This window comes from Camelus ferus, chromosome 4 (genome assembly GCF_009834535.1).
Source record: "Camelus ferus isolate YT-003-E chromosome 4, BCGSAC_Cfer_1.0, whole genome shotgun sequence".
Lineage (NCBI taxonomy): Eukaryota > Metazoa > Chordata > Mammalia > Artiodactyla > Camelidae > Camelus > Camelus ferus.
In genome coordinates, this window is record NC_045699.1 from 65,139,989 (window position 1) to 65,161,441 (window position 21,453).

A 21,453-nucleotide genomic window follows, 5' to 3' on the forward strand; every position below is an offset into this window, starting at 1 on the left:
ATAAGAAAATAGTGACAATACCAAATCCTAGTGAAGATTAGGAGCAACTGGAACTCTCAAACACTGCTGGTAGAAATGCAAAACGATACAGCCACTTCGAGGACCAGTTTGGCAGTTTCTGGTAAAATTGAACATACACTCAGAATACAACCTAGCAATCCCACTTCTAGGTACTTATCCAAGAGAAACAAAAACTCATGTTCCCACAAAAACCTTTACACAAATGTTTACAACAGTTTTATTCATAATTGTAAAAACTGGAACAACCAGTCCTTCAATGGTGAATGGATAAACTGTGGTTACATCCATACAATGCTATATCTACTCAAGAAAAAGGAATGAGTCACTGATACACACAAACATGGATGAAGCTTAAATGCATTTTGCTATATGAAAGAGCCAGTCTCCAAAAGACACACATTATATGATTACATTTTGTGGCATTTTATAAAAGACAAAACTCTAGGGATGGAGAACAGATTGGTCATTGTCAGGGCTTGGGAATAGGAAGAGGGTTTAACTACAAAGGGGCAGCAGCACAAGGGAATTTGTGGGAAGTTGGGAACTCTTGTATCTTGATTGCAGTAGGAGATACATGACTCTGCATTTGTCAAAACTCATAAAACTGTACATTTCAAGAAGTAAATTTTACATAAACTAAAAATGACAAAATAAGAATAAAAAGTCACAGTAGCTCTTATTTTTTAACAGGATTTAAACTCTTCTAATATGTACACTAATCTGATTGAATTTGTTTAGAAATGTAGTCTCTGGAATTAGAAGAATCCTGACACTTTTTAGTTGTATCACTTAGGCAAGGACCTTAATCTCTTCAAGCCTGTCTCTTCATCTGTAAAATGGGGACCATAGTGCCCTCTCCCAAGGTTATTAGGAGGACTAAAGGAGAGAATGCATGGAAAGCACTCAGCAAATTGTAAGCATTTAATAAATATGAGCTGTTATCTACTTTTATACATATTTTAGCAAGTTTTGTTTTGTTTTAGTTTTTAATTTTTTTATTGATTTATAATTATTTTACAATGTTGTGTCAAATTCCAGTGTAGAATACAATTTTTCAGTTATACATGAACATATATATATTCATTGTCACATTTTTTTCTCTGTGAACTACCATAAGATCTTGTGGCAGCAAGTTTTTTAAGTTATGGAAATAAACGATGTCACATTCACCCTCAAACCAGAACTTCTTTATGATTATAATGTGGTAAGATTATATTGTGATACCTGAAGCCAGTAGAAGTCAGAGAAAATTGTTTGTTGAAAATACACAGATGACTAATCATTTACATAGTCATCTAATATCCTGTGCTTTCCTTAGCAGGGTTCAATATTACAACTGATTGTTTATGTTTCTGCCTTGAGACCCTGGGCCATGTAAAGATGGGGAATGTGTGTGTCTTATACATTGCTGCAATCCCCAGTGCCTACAGTGGAATACCCAGCACCTACAGATACCCAATAAATGTTTCCTTAACCTAAGTCAGATCAGGTAGAAAGTATGTGACGGTGCGAGCACCTAAGAGTGCAGGGAATGTGGATCAGATGAGCTAAGTTCCAACACTGGTAATACAATGTTAATAATTAATATTACCCTAATAGTTAATAACTATTCTTTGAGCCTCCCTTTCTTTTTCTATAAAATAAAGATAACATTTCCCTTGCAGAGCTGTTGTGAAGGCTGAACGAGATCATGTATGTGAATATACATATCGAGCACTCAGTTCCCTAAACCTGATGGGCTTCTACTATAACAAATTTCCATCTCATTCTCTTATATTATTAACACATATCAGGAAAGGAAAGGGCTTGTGAACAAAGTTTGAGAAAATTTAAGAAAACAAGCCCTCTTAGGTCTGAAGTTGGTCACCAGGTAAAACTTGTACAGGGATCAACTTCTACAAAGAAGTATCATGTGTTATTATTTGATCCTCGCAATAATCCTTTGAAGACCTTATTATTGTCCTCATTACATAAATGGGGAAAGAAGTCTAGAAAAGTTAGGATATGTTCATGGAGATGTAGCTAGAAAAACAAGAGCTGGGACTTAAACCTTCTGAGTTCATATTCTGGGCTTTTTTCCCCAGAAGAATCAAGGAACAAATCAAAGGACATATCCATCTAAGGACTCAGTGACCTTTCCAATATTAGCCATTTGACAAAAATTAAAACACTCCAATATTTCTACTATGACCATTTCTAGATGCTCTAAACCTGTTCATCCAGGGAGGAATGTGCAGTTACACTCACAGAGCCCCTACTATTTACTAGGCACTCTGCTGATTGGCAAACACCATCTCAAACAACAACATTTGAGGTGGGGCCTTAATATCTAAGTTTCAGAGATGAAAGAAACCTTAGTTTCAAGAGGTTAGGTAACGTAACAAAGATCATACGCTGGCACGTGGGAAGCTGAGAAGCAAACCCAAACCTGTCTGACTCCAGAGCTCCTGCTTTTTCCTCTCTCTCCCACAGTGCTCACTGCCTCAAACTTTATGATGCTCCAAACTTTAAGAAGTCAGCTTCATGATTTCCTCTCATCACCCTCACTGCATACATAGCACTCAGAATTAGCTGAACTTCTATAAATTATCCTTTCAACATAGTGAGTGTTGAGGTAAATTTCCTTTTAGAGTTTTTTTACTATTAACCAAGATTTCTGAATTCCCAAACATCTACCTTTCAGAAAAATCACTGAAGACAGTTTAGACAGTAACTTCTCTACAAATAAACTCATGGCTGGACATGTAGTTCTGATGAGAAGTAAGATTCCTTATTATACATACCAATAGCAATTTTGTCTTTATTGAGGCTAAAAAACAAAGAAAAAAATGGAAGGGACATCCTCAGTAAGTGTTTGAGAACAGATGATCTGTAAGAGCTATACTGTGAGCTTGGATAGGCTAACATTATCATTTACCATTTTAAACAGGGAGAAAAATCCAGCATGCTACCCAAAGGCACACAGTCCATGTGTCTCGGAGTGGGGTCTAGATCCAATCTCTCCTAATCCAGTGGTTCTTCTCTTACTACCGCAGGGTCCAGGCTAGGTCATGCTATAATATTGCAAGGAAAAAGTCCCCTGTGCTGGGTCTTTGCTTTCAGCTGTTAGGGGAGAGCAGTAACAGTGTAGAGCACTGTCCTTTCTGTAGAGCTACTTTAAAGAATGAATGAGGTTTCATATTTAATGCTCCATCAAAAAGGGACAAAAATGCTAAGAATCAAATGCAATTTAAAAAAATTTTAAATACTTCCATGCATTGGCAAGACTGCACTAAAACTTCCAGAAATTCTCTGATCATGCATCTCAAACATATTGATGGGAATAAGGAGAGACTCATCCAAAAAATATGAATTACAGCAATAAAGCCTTAATGAGCTCACTGAAATTTAATAAGATGATCTGAATTTTTAAAAAAAAACCCACAGAAAATTTGAGTCTTAAGGGCCATTGACAACTTTATAGTCCAACTCCCTCATTTTACATACAAGGCTGATACAGGTCAGATACCTTGCCCAGTATCACCTGGCCTATCAGAAGTATATACAGAACTTGAACCCAAGTCCTAAAACTAATCTTTCTTATATACTACACTGCTGCTAATGAAGACTACCTTAATTAACTACCAGTGCTGTGAGGCTATTGATCATAAAGTTATAGAATGTCAATGTAATTTATTAGCATTTCTAAGACAGACAAAAATTTCATTAAAGCCAGTGAGGTGAGCTAAGGGAGGACAGTAGTTAATCCTGTCTGAGTTAGAACGATTATTATACTAGGTTAGAATTACTGTTGGTATCAATATGGAGAACATTGAAAAAATTTTGAATTTAACTGTGAATTGAACTCAGGCTTAAAAGGCAGCTCATTATATAATCGTGTAGTTCAATTTAAATTTACAAAGAAAACCTAGCTGTGTTAGTAAAAAATAAAATAAAATAAAATAACAGAAGCAAAGATTTTCATGTGCATCCCCTGATCTTTAAAATGGTATTATATGATAAAAGGATGCCCCCTCTCCCACTTCCAAGAGGAAAAGTTCAAACTCCATTTTCTTCAGGGTTCACAGCAGCCATTACAGCACTTCAAAGGGGGCAAACAATGGGTTGGTATAAATCATAAGCAATTCTCATCCTTTGGAAATATTTTGAAAACAATACTCTTAAAACAAATACACCTGAATTCCAACTGAGTAAATCGACTGCCATTTGGTAACTGTTATTGAAGGTTTGCCATTTATATTCCAAGCTATTATGTAACTAAAAAATACAAACACCCTTCTGGGAAATTTACATGAAAAAATTCTTTCCAAGATCATTTAAAGAGCCTACTAGTTTAATGGTCTTACCTGAGAAAAAGGATCAGAGATTGAAGTAGGAGGAACAATATTTAGAATGTAAAGCACTGACCATATTAACATTTATCCAGGGACTCGTAACTAGCATTTGTTAAAGAGGATTTTAAGATTGATAGCTAAAATGAAATTAAATTTAAAACATATTTAAACTAGTCTATATTCTTGTTTGTTACATACAGGGAATCTCAAAAACAGTCACCAGATACTTAAAACCCTAAACAATTGTTTGCTGATTCTCCTCTTACAAAGTAAAAACCTGAAGATAAATAATCATCACAAAGCCGCACATTGCTGACATCTGGGCCAGATTACATCAAACGCTGCCTTCCGGTTCAACACAAGAGAATAAAAAATTTTCTCCCAATTTAAACCTGTCCCTAGAGCCATAAAGAATGAAAAACTGCCGAGTCAACAGCTTCTGGGGGTTGTGCGTGCCTGTGTATGTGTTTGGGGGGTGGGGGGTGGGGGGAGATGATGATTTTGTCTGCTTGCTTGCTTTTCAGTTTTTACTTCATGCATTTTCAATACATCTGTATACTTTTCTCTCCCCCACCCTCTCATTCATTGGCTTTGTAATGCTCTGAAAACTTGCACTCCAAATTATTAATGGAACAAACCTCATATCCTAAAGTGCCAAAAGAATTGGCTACTGGTACAGAAACCATTTGAAGGACACCAGCAACTTTTGTTAAGGCTATTGTTTTATAGTTAAATGCCATTCAGAGCAACTTGAACTAGACTCTTCTACTATCAAAGAGAGTAATTCACTGGGTTGCCTGGGATTTGGCAGGCAGGCCATCCTAATATTTATCTGGGGACAACTTCCACCTTTGGCTAAAAAATACTAACACAGAGCTTGAAATTGATCAAAGTAAGGATAGTAAATACTATAGAAAAGACAATCTGGATTTGCTCTGGCCATTACTCAACCAGAATACTTTGTTATAACAAGTTCACAGGTATGTACACATGTAAAAGAAGCTAAAAATATTTAGTGTGGCTTTTAGCTAGAGTGACATAGCTAAACTGGAATAACATTCCAGCCCTCACCCCAATCTAGAAATGTTTTCAAAAATAATCTGAAGGACACAACCAGTTGTCTACTATACTCTCAAGAAATCTGTTCAATTGCTCTGATTTCAGTGTTGCTTTTCATTAGCAAAAGGTAGGAAAAGAAGGATTTCGTGGAATTTTCAGAGCTGACAAGTTTCAAATATTTACCTGATAGACACTGGAGCAGGGAGTGCAGAGAGGGAGTAAGGCCTAGCATGTGGGAGAGGGCGAAGAGAAAATAACAAGCAAACTTTGGGCTTTCTTCCGAAGCCTTGGGATTCCTTATTTTCTTATTAAGAATACATTTTAAAGCATTTATCTTTCCTAAGCTCTACAACTAAGTTCCTACTCTGAATGGGGGTAATCTTCAGATATAATAAAACCAGGGGAGAAAGCCAGACTTTAAAACATCTGGGAGTGACCAGTTGAGAAAAGAAATGTGGTAACCCACGGAAACATCTCAGTCTGGCTTAGATACGACTTGTAGCTGAAAGTTATCTCAGGTTTTCAGGTCCCACTCTTCTGAGATGATGAACTCATACTATCTTTTAATGAGAGGCTCATATCCGCCTTTGATGTGTGAAGGACACTCCCAGCTGGAGGAGAGCACAAAAAAGATCTAAAATATTTGCTTCAGCTGCAAAGAGCTATTAATGAAAGTTTAGAAAATGAGGTAGCATTAGGGGGAAAATCTTTAGAAAAAAGATGACATACTCTCATCTTATGAACTGTTAGGGGAAAATATTCCCTTAAAATAAAATCTGATGAATAATCTTCACTCTTCTACACCCTCCTCTGCCTTGTCCAGAACACATTCTTAATCCCCTTGTATGTAGGAGACAGAAAAAGGGCTTCATATAATTTGCTATTTACACAAAACACCAAGGGTGAGACTCACATGATAAATACAGAGGTTATGAAACCCAATGGATTCATCAGCTCAAATAGGGGAGAGTTTCTTCTAAAACAACCTTTAAGTGTGTCTAAGTATGGGGGCACCTAGAGTGAAATCCTGCGTAAAAGGGAACTTAACACAAGTTCAAAGATTTCTATGTAATTCTCTGTACTGCTTAATGTTCTGAAATTACTATCATCTTCTTAGTTAACTAAAAACAAGAAAAACAGAATCTGGCTTTCTTAATCATTTACTTATCTAAATGTATTTTTTAACAAGCTAATCTACTCTTAGTATAGTGCACAGGTACAGAAAACAACCATAATTTCCATAGGCTAGTAAAGATTTTCTGTTTAGAGTTTGGGACACTTTCAATCACCCTTAGCTAGTCTGCAGGGTAACTATATTCCCTGAATGAACAGGGAGAGTCTTAGAGTCAGCAAAGTATTTGAGATCTTTTCTTACGATTCCCTTTGATAGAGAGTAGGAGAGAAAGACATAATTAAAATAAGTAAGTTCCTTTCTGAAAAAAAAAAATTCTGCGTCTAACTCTTAAATCAGGTGTTTCATATAACATCTTTACCTATATGTTAACCAGTTTATAAAGTAGGTCTCATTATCTTTATCTTTATAAATGTGGGACAGAAAAGTCAAATGATTTGATTTGTCACATGGCTAATAAGTCAGAATTTGAATCTAGTTCTGACTAAATTTAAAAGCCTCACTTTAGAACTTTAGGTTAGTAAACATTGGGGCATCATCAACCTCCTGTGGCAGGAATAAACACTCTAAGGTAAGGGTGTTGAGGAAGGATATTATTTGTGTGTGTGTGAGGAACAGGCAAATGCTGGCCCTTGGAAATAAGTTATTTTACCAATTTTATTTATTCAACAATTGTTTATGAAGCACCAACTACAGATCAGGCACTCTTATGTGTTCTCTCTTAATCACATCTAAATTCTTATAAGATCTTTAGGAAATTATGTAATGTCTCCGTTCAGAGTTTCCATATTTCTAGGCCTGTGTGCCACTGACTCCTAGGCCAATGTGACATTCCTTTTTCTCCTCACAGAAGCCTGATTGAAATCATGCCAAACCTCAGCAGCTTTTAGAAGTGATAAGTTTGCTAGAGTATTTATATTAAAAATAACAACTTCAACAGCATAATAGGAAATAAATACTACATTCCAACATCCAGAATTTAACAAGTGGTCAAGTGGACTGATATGATTGTATATCTCAAGATGACAAATGATAGCCAAGATGGCTTTCCTAGCCACCATCAACATGTTACAGTGTTAAAAGGAATCAACTTTGTAAATAGAATAACTACTCCAAAACATTGTATTTGCCTCCCTGTCATTAAATTCAGATAATGTAGCCTTTAGATTAAAGACAAGAACTGAGAAAAATATTAGGTTCTAGTCTCAATTACTATGTTGGTTTTCAGTGGCAGCAAATTATTTAAGGCCTTTTCTTATGAATCCTTTTGACAGGAAGCAGGGGAGAAGAAACTGCTTAACCTCCTCATGCCTCAGTTTCCCCAACAAGTAAAATGAAGAGATACCTTGGCTGCCCCTTGAGCATGACAGAAACTAAAATTTGTTAAGTAAAACTCCAGAGCGCCATCCAAAAAAATCCAGTAATTCCCCAATCTAAATTACAAGTTGTGATTCTATATTTGAGCAACACAGCACCACTGAAAAGATTAAATCAAACATTTTGAGGGGAGAAGGGAAAGGCCAGAACCATCACCATCAAAAAGAAAGGGCAGTTATTTTCTCTTTTCCTTACGTTGACAGGGAATTGTGAATTGTCCCACCCAGCTAGAATACTAGGAAGATGTGTCCAATTCAGGCCAGAGTACTGCTTTTGGAGTGAGGGGGTATCGCAGTGCTCTGGAGTTCAGTCTCCTCTGCACATACACAAACACAAGTGCACAGCGCCCCAACGCTGTTTGTCCCCTCGGCCTCACAGCCCTGCCAGTTGGCAAACCCAAGCCAGGAAGTTGTCAATTCCAATTGCATTTAAGGCCATGTAGTCCTATTAAAGAAGCCTTGCTGGTTAAGGGGCGTCCTCTGTTTCCAAAGCATGGGAAAAAAAAAAAAAAAAAAGGGCTCTGCTTAGATTGGAGCTGGCAACTTTCACTGACTAGAGTTTTCAAGGAGCTATGAATGAGTTTAACAAAGGAGGTCTGTGGCTAGTTTCTGGCTGAAGTCCATGTCAACAGTTTTTAAGGTCACAGGCCACACTAACTAACATTTATTCCCAGCAGACCCTGTTCTAAACACAAGCTGTAAGTAGTACAAATTTGGAATTTTTCTGTAATCCCTTGAGATATTCCTGATCCTTCCACATGTTTCTGCTCAATTAAAAACAATTCTCACTTTGCACCACAAGAGAGGCCATGCTCAGCAATCTCAGTCCATCCTTAGGGTAGATGAACAAAAACCTGGCAAATCAAAGGGCTTGAGTAGGGAAGGGAAGGAATTCAGCTGGATCACACTGAGAAGTGCAGACAGCTCCCCAGGGGTTCAGTTTGTGAAAGCATAAAACGGGTTATGACAGAGATCCTGAGGCCATAAAAAGCAGGTTTCAGGCACGAATTGGGAATAGGTTCCTAGTCCTTTCCCACAAATAAGATAGAAATTGCTGAGAAAATTAAAAGGTCAACTAGGTGAGTGGAAAACAGTGAAAATCTATAAGACAGAAAGATGCTAAACATTCCACTGTGAAATTAATATAATCATTTCACAATTAAGATAAACTCTTACTTTTAATGTCTCTAAAATCAAGATGCTTCTTGAAATCTATCTGAAAATTCAATACAAAAACAACAAAAAGCTGTTTACCTCTATAAATACATTTTATAACTGATGGTATTTTTAACTCTTACAAGGCAACATGGGAATAAATTACTTTGGAATGAGCACCAAAAATCTCATTTAATCCTTATGGATACCATGAGAAATATTTTCTATTTTACAGATGAGGAAACTGAGACTCAGAAAGGTGAAGTGACTTGCTTCCATTCCTACAGCTAGTAAGTGGTAGAACCAAAATTCAGCACAGGTCGGATTCCAGAACTTAAGTCCATTCTGCAAACTTAGAGGGAGAAACATAGCATATCAGTTGTCACTTGTGGTCATTAGAGCACTACCATTTGTGGCATTCAATATTTGGAATCATGTGCTATATGAAGGCAGTTATAATTTTTCCAAATTAAAAAATACATAAACTGTGGTGCAATGAATGTTTGGATTGAAGTTGACAGGATAAAACTGCCAGAAGAACTACTTCATTAAAAACATACAAAGAAAATTTAAAACATCCATGATCCCACTACCTAAATAGTCTTATTGTTAATATTTTGGTATTCAATCATATGAAAACTCGTCTCTTGCATTTTTTTTTTGCATAACACTGTGTCCTAGATGTTTTCATGTCATTAAATAATCACCAAAACCATAATTTTAATGGATACATGGTATTCATTTAGCTATCTGTCCCCCCTCAACAAATTGTTTCTAATTTTTCATTCTCTACGCTATAATAAACTCCTCATATACATATCTGTATACATATTTGAGTTTTTCTTAGAAGATTTTTTTTAATGGGAAAAATTTTAAGGGTCTTGAATATAATTTTGTCAGTTGTTTTCCAGGAATGGTGAATCATTTTCTACCCTGACCAACAGTGTGTAAGTGCCCACTTCATGGCCACCAAATATCACCTTCAAGTTGATGTGACCCAGCTCATGTAGACTTGGTTATATACATGCCCACACAAATCACATCTATGAGAATGACATGTGTATGTTACAATTGTTCTATTCTTTTAATAACTCCTGCAGTGTGTAATGTTGTAAGGCACCAATGACTGACTACCTTATCAAGATCCTTTGCCTACATTATCTCTACTTCTCACACACAAAAAGTAGAAAATGAGGAAATTAACACTCAAAAAAGAGTAAATGGAGCACCTAAAAGCACTCTTCCACCTCAGCAGGACTAGGATCCAAGCCCTTCTCTGACTCTAGACCACGTTCTTTCCGCCATGCCACCTTGGAGCTCATTTTATCTTTCAGGGATGATCAACCTTCCTCTTACACCCCCAGTGCTGCCTCTTTCTCTAGCAATGCCTCTTCAGACAATGAGGCCAGATTAATCTCTAGGGAGATAAAGAAGGACAATACCTAGATCTCACAGGCTTTGAGAAAGAACAGCAAGCTGCACGACTGCTTTAAGAACTCAGGAGTAGGTGGCAGCAATGTGGGACTGCAAGAATGCTTATACGCAGCTGGCAGAACTGTAAAATGGCACAGCCACTCTAAAAACAATTTGGCATTATCCAGTAAAGTTGAAGATGTAGATATCCAAGACATAGCTATTCAACTCCTAGGTTTATACACCAAAGAACCTAATGCCTTATGTACCAGCATCCATGTTCAAGAATGTTCATAAAAGCCATGAACTAGAAACAGCCCAAACGACCGCCTACAGTTGAATGCGTGAACAAACTGTACTATGATCATAAAATATGGAATGCTAAGCAAAGAAAAACTACAACTATAAGCAACAGCATGGACGAATTGCAAAAATTAAGCAAGAGAAGTAAGACTTAAAATAACAATTCCAAACTGCATAATTCAATTCATACACAGTTCCAAACCAGACAAAACTATAGCATATCATTTAGGGATACATACATAGGTATTCTGGGATGCTGGAGATGTTTTAACTTAGACAGTGATTACATGGGTATTTGCTATATAATTATTTGTGTGTACTTACATGTTTATATAATATATGTATACTTATGTATTTATACTTGTGTGTATATATGTAGTTAAAACCAACGCACTTCGCTTTTGCAGGTTTTAGTTAACAATTTACAAAAGAAAGGCACAGGATTGAAGTTAAACATATACATAGTAGATATAATACATGAAGAAATTTATCAAGTGCTGTTTTATTAGACTTCACAGCAATACTCTGAATTAGTTTTATCCTCAATTCATCATTGAAGTAACTGAGACAAAGATGAATGGTGGATAGGTGAAAACATTTTATTATTATTATTCCAACTTTTAAGAAGATTTTAAAAAAATCAAACAGCACCAACATTCGTTCCGTTATAATATAAGTACTAAATCTGAGGAAAGGAAAAGTTTAGGCAGTCCCATTGTATGAAAGTTAAACTCTCTCTTCAAATAAAAAGACCTAGAATTATAATCTCTGGGGAATTTAAATGAAGAGAAAATAAACTTCTAAAAACAAGTATTGTTTCCAGAGAAACAATGGTTATCTTTACTTAATGAGGATAATCAACATGTAGTATATTTTCAAATACTAATAAAAAGTACAAATTAAAGATTTCTTTTAAATGGCAATCAAAATTATTATTTATATATATACATATGTATTATTTTTTTAAACAGTTGTGACAGTAAAAATCCTGGCTCAGCAGAACACTAGACACTAGCAAATATACCTTCTTTAGAGTCTTTTTGGTTTGGAGTTGTTTTTGTTTGCAGTGGCTTTTTGGTTTTTGTTTTTTATCCCCCTCAAAGACTTCTTATTTTCCTATGGGACTAGAATTTAAAAAAAAAAAAAAAAGGAAACCAGTCATTAAGAGCTTAGGCAAAAAAAACTACAGGACACTGAATTTCACCCAACTTCTTTTTCCACCACACGTTTAAATAAGTTTGAAAATGTCAGGTTTTTTTTTTCAGAGCCAAGCATTTTTTGCTGCATTTTGGGCTCATTAATACACATAAAGAGCTAGTTAAAATACCAGACTGAATAAATGAACAATGGGACAATTAACCCCACATACAAAGCTCCACCCACTTTACTTCAAAGACATCTGAAATAGAATGGATTAGAAACCATAAATGATGCCTCTCTGAATTAATTCTGTAATAAATATTGCTTTGTATTATAGATAAGGGATTAAAAATCTCCATAGTGGCAGCCTAACACTTGTGAATTGCTCAGTTTTGCTGAAGATGACTGGTAATTTCATGTCCTATGAATGAGAAATTAAAACCTATTCAATTTCCATTGCATACTATAACTAGAACTTAACTTTATCTACAATGTTTAAAAACTCCCTAAGTTTCTTCATAAAGTTTTAAGACATGTATCCTTTATTTTCATTCAGAATGTAACTTTTCAAGATTAAAATTTATACTGCTATCTAACTTTTAAAGTATTCCCTTTATGCTACTTTTTTTTTTTTGCAGTTTACAATACAACTCATGCTAATAAAAAGGATTACTTTGTAGATCTAAATGTCGAAGTGAAACATGGAAAGAAAAAGTTAACTAAATACATTGCCGCTTGATTTAACTAAGACTTCTGATAATATTCCCACATTTTTATGTTCATTGTTTTTAGAAGTTAATAAATATTCTTCCTTGTCAAGAGCTGGGTGATAGCTCACATGTTAAGATAAAAAATAGTGCTTTTTAAACAAAAATATCAAAGTAATTAGCTGAATGACAAATTCACCACAACAAATGCATTTTTAAAAAAACCTAAGTCTTAGCAAGAAATTTTTTTTCAGATAACTAAGAGCTTCTTCCCTTGGAAATCAATCTCACACAACTAAATTATATAGTCAAAAAGAGTCTCAGGAAAGGATATTTAATGATATGTAAAGATGCTTATGATATAATAAATGAAAAGGTTAGACAGAAAACAATACCTACAGCATGATCCCAATTCAAAGAAACACCCCTAGTCATAATTGGAATCATGAGTTGACAGACTGCTTTTCTTACTTTTCTGAAGTTTTCTAAACTCCTCTAATGAGGAAGTGTACCTTCATAATCTCAAAAAAAATAACACCTTAAAAATAAGTGGCTCCTAATTGACTGCAAGAATTGTGAGCTCTTCAAATATCAGACGGCATGATGATTTTTCTGTCTGAAATGATCTAAAGAGGTACAATATCACCTCAAGTCTTCTGAGGCTTCTCCATGAGGGACAAATGTTAGGCTTCCTACTGCTTCTAAAACTGATCACTCGAAGGGCTAAAAAACCTAAATTCAGACTCTCCTTTGTATTCGCAAATCTATCTCGCTCTTAAAATAAGAGTGCAGCTTAGATCCAAAGGGCAATTTTAGGTGTGAAGCACATTGAGTTATTTTCTACCTCCTGCCCAGTGAAAAGCAAAGATAAGGCTCAAATAAATGCCTTCTGCTTATTGTCACTGTTGTAGGAAAGTGGTTTGCTTGCAGAGAGGTCCAAGAAGAATTGCTGACGCTCAAAGTCAACCAAAAAGCACCACCTGGCCTCTCTCCTATAGAATGTTTTTTCTGTCTCCCAAAAAGGGTCCTTCATGTGGAATTCTTAAGACTCTTTCAGAAGGCAGGCTCAGTTTTACTGGTTTTCCATTCAAACACACCCTGCGTCAGATTTAAACAGAACCGTATCATTTTCTTTTCTCTATAATCATATGGTTATATTATTCACACAGACTGCAATGATGCTGGCCAAGAGGGAATGTGACTTCTTGATGATACTGAGTCTTTAAAAAAAACAAACAAAAAAAAACCTTAGTCCCAGGTGGCCTTGGGTTTATTCTCTTGAGTTGGAAGAATCACTGTGGTATCCTGGACAAGACCCTGCTATCAGCCAGCTAAAGAACTGGGAATAAAAATCTTCCCACTTCAGGTCTCATTGTCACCATATATAAAATGAGGATGGGTTGTAGTACATAAAATCTAAGAGTTCTTTAAACTCACCTCTGAGATCACTGCAATGGCAAACTATCCATCATGGCTCTTTTACCTAAATATGTATGTAGAGAAGCAAACTTTTGAAGCCCATAAAGGTTGTTTTGGTGGCAAGAAAATAAAATTTGATGTTTTAAATTAGAGCCAAAAGAAAGTTACTGGCAATAAACCCAAAGGAGTTGAGAGTATGAGCTCTGGGTTGGATTTTGGGTCCAAACTAAATTCCTTTACTTACCCCTTGTGAGATCTTGGGCAAGTCACTGTTATCATTCTTGGTCTCAAGCCCTTTATCTCCACAATGGAGATAATTTCCTAAGGTTGCAATAAGAATTATGTAAGCCACCTGGCATATTAAATAAATGCTGACAAATGCTAATTCCTTCTTTCCCTTCCAAATCCTCTGTGGTGAGCTGTACTGACAGTCTATCCATCTACAAAATGGCATAACATTAGCCATCAGCAGCAGTTGCTAGAGGTAGCAAGACTGGTGAGGTATGGAGGGGGAAAAACCAAAACCAAAAAATAGTGCACTCCTGGAGTTCCTAGGGCAGTTTCGCTTGCTGCCTTATACTGAGCTTCATAAAAATTAAGACAAGGAAGTGCTCTGCTTTCAAAACAGAGCGAGAAGATACCATGTCTCTTGTGATGTCCAACTCATTCAGTCTCAAAAGGAAATATTTCTTTCAGCTGAAGTCTTGGCTAATACCTAAAACTCTGGGCTCAGGAGGCCTGAGGGAAGGCTGAGCCAGGCTAGTTTCCCGCGTAAAGGACCAGGAGGAGGAAAGGAGCTTCCTCCTCTGCTGGACAGCCTTGAGGCTGGCTGCTCATGCAGGCGGCACACCTGTCTCTCCAACTGTCCAGCTTCCCAGCCCTCAAACAGCAGGCTGCAGGGAGAGCAAGGGCATTTTTATTTATTTCCCTTTCTCCTCTTCAAAGGTGCTTTTTTTAAAACTGTACAGCTTGTTACTATTGTTTAGTTGTGACTCCCCAGAGGATTATACATTTCTAAGCATAAAGGCATCTGTGTGGCAATAAAACATACAACATTCCCCAACCACTTCATTTTTTTTTAATTAAGAAAAAGTTACAACCTCCCACAAAGTGATGTTCCGATGAGCACGCCCCCCATGTAAGCCTTTCAAAATACTCTCAGAAAGGGCCCTGGGTCCAGTTAAACCAGAGCCTCCACAGGCCCCATCCCATGGGTTCGGTTTAAGACAGAAGCCATGTGCCAGGACCCACAATGGGTGGAATTATAATCTGCCATAGCAATCAGGCCTTCTCCCAGCTGACCATCCAGAAAACAACACTGTACCCATCATACTTTTAAGGGGAGGAATTAAAAAGAAATCAAACAGCCCCAGAGAGATGGAAACGCTTGAAAAGCAGAGGAAAGTCTTCTGTTAAATAGTATGAAAGATCCAGGTTTCCCAAATGGCATTTAACGCATTGGGAGGAAAGGCTGATTTCTCCCAGAGGGACCCCAGCTTTGATGCCCAAACTGCCCTCAAACATCAGGCTGTTCATTTTTGTATAGTGGGATACCCTCAGGCGAGACAAACCATAAATAGCTTAAAACTAGAATAGGAGATTCCATCTGTTTCTGGAATATTTCAGCAGCACCTGCTTTCAAGGTAAAAATCTGGGAGCTGTCCCCACAGCTTTCCTTCCCAACTTTCTTCCCCATCCCCCACAGACTTATTTTAAACTAAGCAGCTAACACACAATACAAAAGGGCTTCTGCCACCACACCTGCCTAAGGAAAGAATCCTTTGATTTTTCTCCTGAACTGTATGTGTTGTTTAAAAAACACTGGAACAGTTAGAGAGAGTAGCCAAAGTTCTTAAAACCAGACTCATATTACTCCTAGCTTTGTTTTCTCTGTGAAAACTGAGCTTTTTTGTTTATGGCAGAAATGAGTACAACAATACAGATGAAAAAAGATGTAATAGTTGTTCCTGCCATTAAGTCAGAAAGTGTTCCAGAAGGAAGACGGTTCTCACATAACACAATTAATGTTTAAACATAAGCCCATATGCCAACTCCCATGGAAAGGAGGACAACAGCTCCCCAACAAGGGCCAAGGAACATATTTCATTAACTTATAGTTAAGAAAAAAAAAAAAAGCCACTAAAGTTGAAGCTTGAAAATTCCAATCTGAATCAGGTGTTACTCCCAAAATGATGTGCAACATCTCTGCTAACAATCACCAGAAAACCCCAAGCATGGGTAGACAGCAGTTTCATGTACAAAAAGCCACAGTGCCCTTGGTGTACAAATGTCAATATTTCTAACACCTATCCCAGACCATTGGATGGTACTCCATTTCTTATGGGATAAATCCAAAATTTTGGAGCATGTCTCACAGCCCCGCTACAAGGGTTTTCACAATCTGGCACCAAGACTTTTGCGGCATCATCTCTTGCTACAGCTTCTCATCGGAATTTCCATCATTCTTTCATCTTGCTATACCCATCATTTCTCTCGGCCTTCGTGCACCAGTTCTCACTGCCCAGAGAGCTTTTCTCCCATTCTCCTCCAGGCAAACCCCCACTGATTCTATAAAGCCCAGTTTAACTAGAACCCATCAGCAACACTTTCCCTGATTCTCCATCTCAGACATGGGCACTGCCTAATCTGTGACCCCAAAGAACCTTGCACATACATTTTTTTTAAATAGCACACATCACATTATATTTTAATTACTTATTTACATGGTCCCTTCCCAAATATTAAGCAGCTCCCAAGACAGTAAAGGCAGCAGAAGTGAACTGGGAGGTGGTTAACAAAGTCAACAGGTGGCTTGGGAACAATGCACCCAGAAGCATATTCAATTTTATATTTGGTAAAGGACAAAAAGTATGTATTGTTTTCAGTTTGTAATATCAAGTTCAGAAAATTTAGCTCATGAAAATCTTGGATAAACACAGCATCTGAAAGGTTCTCATAAGGGGAGCTGGAACTACATTATGTTGATTTTAAGGGATCTTGAGGTAAATAAAGGCCAAAGACCACGTGTTATGCATTGCTCATTCCTGGTATATACCAGATACTAAGATACTCACTGATTGAATAAAAATTTTAAATGTTAAACTAAAAAATTTTAGATACCATCTTGATGAAACAAGTTATTTCTTCCCAAAATGTATAATAGGTTTTGAACAGTTTTATTTCGTTATAAAGATAGTTACTCAAGCTTTCTCAAGAGCTTAAATAAGATGCCTATATATAAAGGAGAAAATTGTAGAACACAAATATTTTTAAAGTTCTTTATAAAGAGTAAAGAAATTTAATATTGTATTGCTTATCTTCCAAAATCTACTGCCCCCACCCCCAAACAACACAGTTATGATTTCAAATTCTTGTGTCCCTTCTGTTCATCTGAACCCAGAAGGTGGCTGTAAATAGCATATTTCATTACAGTTTTAGCCTTGATGGGGCATGTGTTATTTGGGCAAACCAAAGCCACAAAAATTTTTGGTTCTAGGTCACTTTGTTTTATGAAATTTGAAAGATTTCAGAAGTAAATACTTAATAGGCTCAGATGTTGCTATTGGAAAATGCTAAAATACTTTCTCACATTCCTGGGTTTATAATGAATAAAAACTAACTTACCCATAACTCTCGTTCTCCTAGCTGGTGCTTTTAATCTAGCGTTAAATGCCATCCAGCAAGTTGTTAAATAATATAATGGTGAATCTCAAGGAAAAGTAAAATGCTTTAATAAAAAGAACTAGTCAACCATGGGAGGAAATAATGCATTTGACTTTATATACCATGGTACTTTTGTTAACAAGATATACTTTAGTACAACTACATCTCTGTCAAGGCTAGCTGGGGACAAATGTTCAAACCAACTTTGAAAAAAATGTTTAAAAATAAACTCAGGGATTCATTCCTTCATAACACAAGTATTAATGAGTGCCTTCAGTGTGCAGACACTCTTCAATATACTTTGCGTATATTTGTGAACAAAATACGTAAAAATTCCCAGTTTTCATGGAGCTTACATTCCAGTGGGGAGGAACAGACAATGCCCCTAACAGTGACCCTAATAAGTTATATTGAATAAAGGGGATCTAAAAATCTTTTATTGTGAAATTAAGTTTAAATTTTTTAATAGTGATGGCCCTGTCCTTTATGGACATAAAAGGACATAGTGCCTTTTACTCAACATTGAATCTCCACTGTGAGACTCAAAGTATACCTCTTACAACTATATGAATTGTTTGATAATATGAAACATGCTTCTGTCAATAAAGGGTACAAAGCATGCTGGGATGGGATGATTGCCTCTACCTGGGGAAGGTTACTCTGAGAAGTGCCCAAGCTAGTATGGCAAGATGTGTAAATGTGTGAAGGCAGAAAGATCCGGCGGCTTATAAGGGCCAGGAAGCATATGAGCTTGGGAGAGCAGTCAGAGAGAAAGTGATCCTCAGAATCTGAACCCTAGAACAGTGGAGGTTACGTCTGTGCAGACACCATCGCTGGGAACTACATCCCACATGAGAAGAAATGGAAAGCAAAAGTAAAGGTGGCTTCTGAGCAGACTTTAACTAGAGTACTGGGCATGCTGAGAACAGTGACTGGACCTCAAGGCACAGGTTAACTAAAGGGAAAGCATCTGAAGAAAACAAGGAAATCAAACAGCAAAAGAAGACAATGCTGATAATGTAACCCAGACCCAAACTGCACCCATGTCCTCTTGGCAGACCTCTCCACTCTTCACTGGACATGGTACAACCAGTCATCCAGGGTTAGCAGCAAGCCCTTCCACTCATGCTCAGTCCAGCAATGTTCCTACACCAAGCACAGAGGAAGTGCCACTTTGTGTATATATGCACAGTCTGGATAAGGTAAAGAGAGCTTTTCCTCCTCATGTTAAAATACCCATGAAATACATGCTCCAGAATCCATAGAGGACTGTATTTTTAACCACAGACACTATCCGCTAGCACTAGAATATCAATAGTAAGAAGACCCTAAGCCATGGGATCATTCTATGTATTTTACATAGCATACTGTAGTGTGATCATCCACCTCCCCAGCCAGTCTTGGGAACTCCTCAAGGGCAGGGACTAGCTAATAGTAGACACTCAGGGCTGACAAACAAATGAGTGAACTCACCAAAATTTTTCCCATAGTTCCAAGCTAGTGTAACAGATAGAAAACATACCAATTGCTATTGTTTTTCATTCTAAATGATGATAGCAAGAGGCTATTCAATTAGCTTCTCACAAACATGATGTTCCTGGCCCTAGATGCAGACTTACAAAGTCAAATACCAGAAGCAATGAGAGCACTTTTTAAATTTAAATTTTTAAACAGTTTTCCACTCTCAGAAATTCGCTGAGTGAATGCAATAGTGCCAGTTCAGCGTCGCCCACTCCTCAACACATACATCCAAGCCCTGAAAGGAAGAAATATCATAACCCAGAACATTACAGAAAAAAAAAAAACCTTTCTGTGGAACTTCAAGAACGTGGATTAAACCCTCATCTATTCTGAATGACTATATAAATATGCAGTGTCCTAACCAAGGTTGAAATGTAACATTAAACAAAAATGCAGGAGAAAACTTTCTTTAAAAAATTGTTAAATCAGAATGTAAATAATAATTTACATCAGAGCCTAATACTCTGGGCAGGTAATCCTTGGGCCTGGGCTACTGAGGTGTGCTTGAGAACAGCTGTGCACTTCTGGTCTCACAGAGCAGCAGAGTTGTCCCTCCTTTTTAAGGTCTTTGCAGCAGTTGTCCCCTAGTGCCCAAATTAAAGATGCTATGCTTGATGAAGCTGACTTTGCTGATTAAAAATAATAATAACAAGATTTGTGTAGAGAAATGCAGAAGTAGCAGTCTTGACCGGCAGTAATTGAGCTAAGGTACTTCAAAAATCAGCCCCTTACCCCTGTATGGTATGAAGGTATATGTGTTTGGGGTACAGGGGGGTCTCTCCTTGGCAGAGAAGAAGAAAGTGCAGAGACTAGTATACCAAAGAACTGCCCTTTCTGGAATTCATAGAGGGTCTGGCCTCTTATCCCCAGGCCCATGCCCAAGACTGGGGACCCGGGTTTTGTCAGGGGCGCCTCCCTGCTGTCCTGCCCTGAGCTGTTGCACATGAGCAGAGAGAGACAGGAGGCAGGCCCCTCTGACACCTACTTAACCGAGGCAGATGGGGAGGAGAGTGTGTGGGATGCCTTTACTTCCCCCTCAGGAGGCGCCCAGCAGGAGCCCACAGAGCCAGGAGCTCCAAAATCAGATTTCCACACATCCTCCCATCCCAGAACACGCCTTACCCCTTTGGCAGGAGGAAACAGAGCATTAAGCAAGTGTGGTTCTGGTGTATGAAGGGGGTTTTAGAAGACCTAAAGAAGCCTTCTTACAGGATTCTGCACTTTTTTCAAATCTCTACAGAGGTAGCCAAGTTGGGAAACAGTTACTCACTCATTGACCCAAAGGGGGCAGGGGTGTTACTTTGAGAAGGACACAATCAGTGTCTGCAAGACGTCCTGAGCTACAGACACATACTTTATTAATAATCTTACATACACAAAATGTCCAAGGGAAAGCCTAACAGGCACATTTCTGACAGCTCCAGATAACAGCAGGAGGAACTGAAGCCATGCTGACCCTCCAGCTTCTACACACTCCACAGGAGCAATGATCCCTTTTCCCACCCAAGGGATGTGATACAAATAAATAAATACAATTATCTGCAGAACTTAAAGTGCAAGGACAACATTGTGAAGTCCTTCTCCCCAAGTGCAGTGACTTGTGGGAAACTGATAGGAAAATAAAAAGAACAGCTGGAAAATTTAATTACAGAAGAACAATGCAACCGCTGACATTGTTTCATGGAAGTAGCCAATAGCCAAAGCCATCCTCCTTACCTTAAGATACAGAAGCAGCTCTTTGCTCCTGAAGATAAGCGGCAGAACCCAAATCTCTGTTTGCTGTCAATGTCAGTGAGCACAAATGTGAAGTTCTGGCCAACTTGGCTAACTGTGGGACTGCGGCAAAGACAGAACAAAAGGAAAAAATGAATGTGCAGTAAGTTTCCTGATAAAGTATCTAATCACAACAAGTCGTTGAACCTGTAACATTTCCTTTCTCAGTGGAACTCTTTACAAATGAACTTAAAATTTACATACGTCAAGGGAACAGACTGAGCTAGGAAAGAAAGAAAAGAAAGAAAAGAAAAGAAGAAAGAAAGAAAGAAAGAAAGAAAGAAAGAAAGAAAGAAAGAAAGAAAGAAAGAAAGAAAGAAAGAGAAGAAGGAAGGAAGGAAGGAAGGAAAGAAAGAAGAGAGAAAGAAAGAGAGAAGAAAGAGACGAAAGAAAGAGAGAAGAAGAGAGGAAAGAAAGAGAGAAGAAAGAGAAGAAAG

At 37.5% G+C, this 21,453-nt stretch overlaps 1 protein-coding gene across 4 annotated transcripts in view; it reads right to left on the reverse strand.

The window, feature by feature from the left end:
* The window catches only part of DENND1A (DENN domain containing 1A), a 470,303-nt gene that overhangs the window by 300,642 nt on the left and 148,208 nt on the right, over positions 1 to 21,453 (reverse strand). For all 4 annotated transcript variants that reach the window (XM_032478394.1, XM_032478392.1, XM_032478393.1 and 1 more), the window contains exon 5: positions 20,960 to 21,079. In XM_032478394.1, coding sequence (XP_032334285.1) covers positions 20,960 to 21,079 — 120 coding nt within the window. The remainder of the gene's footprint in view (positions 1 to 20,959; positions 21,080 to 21,453) is intronic.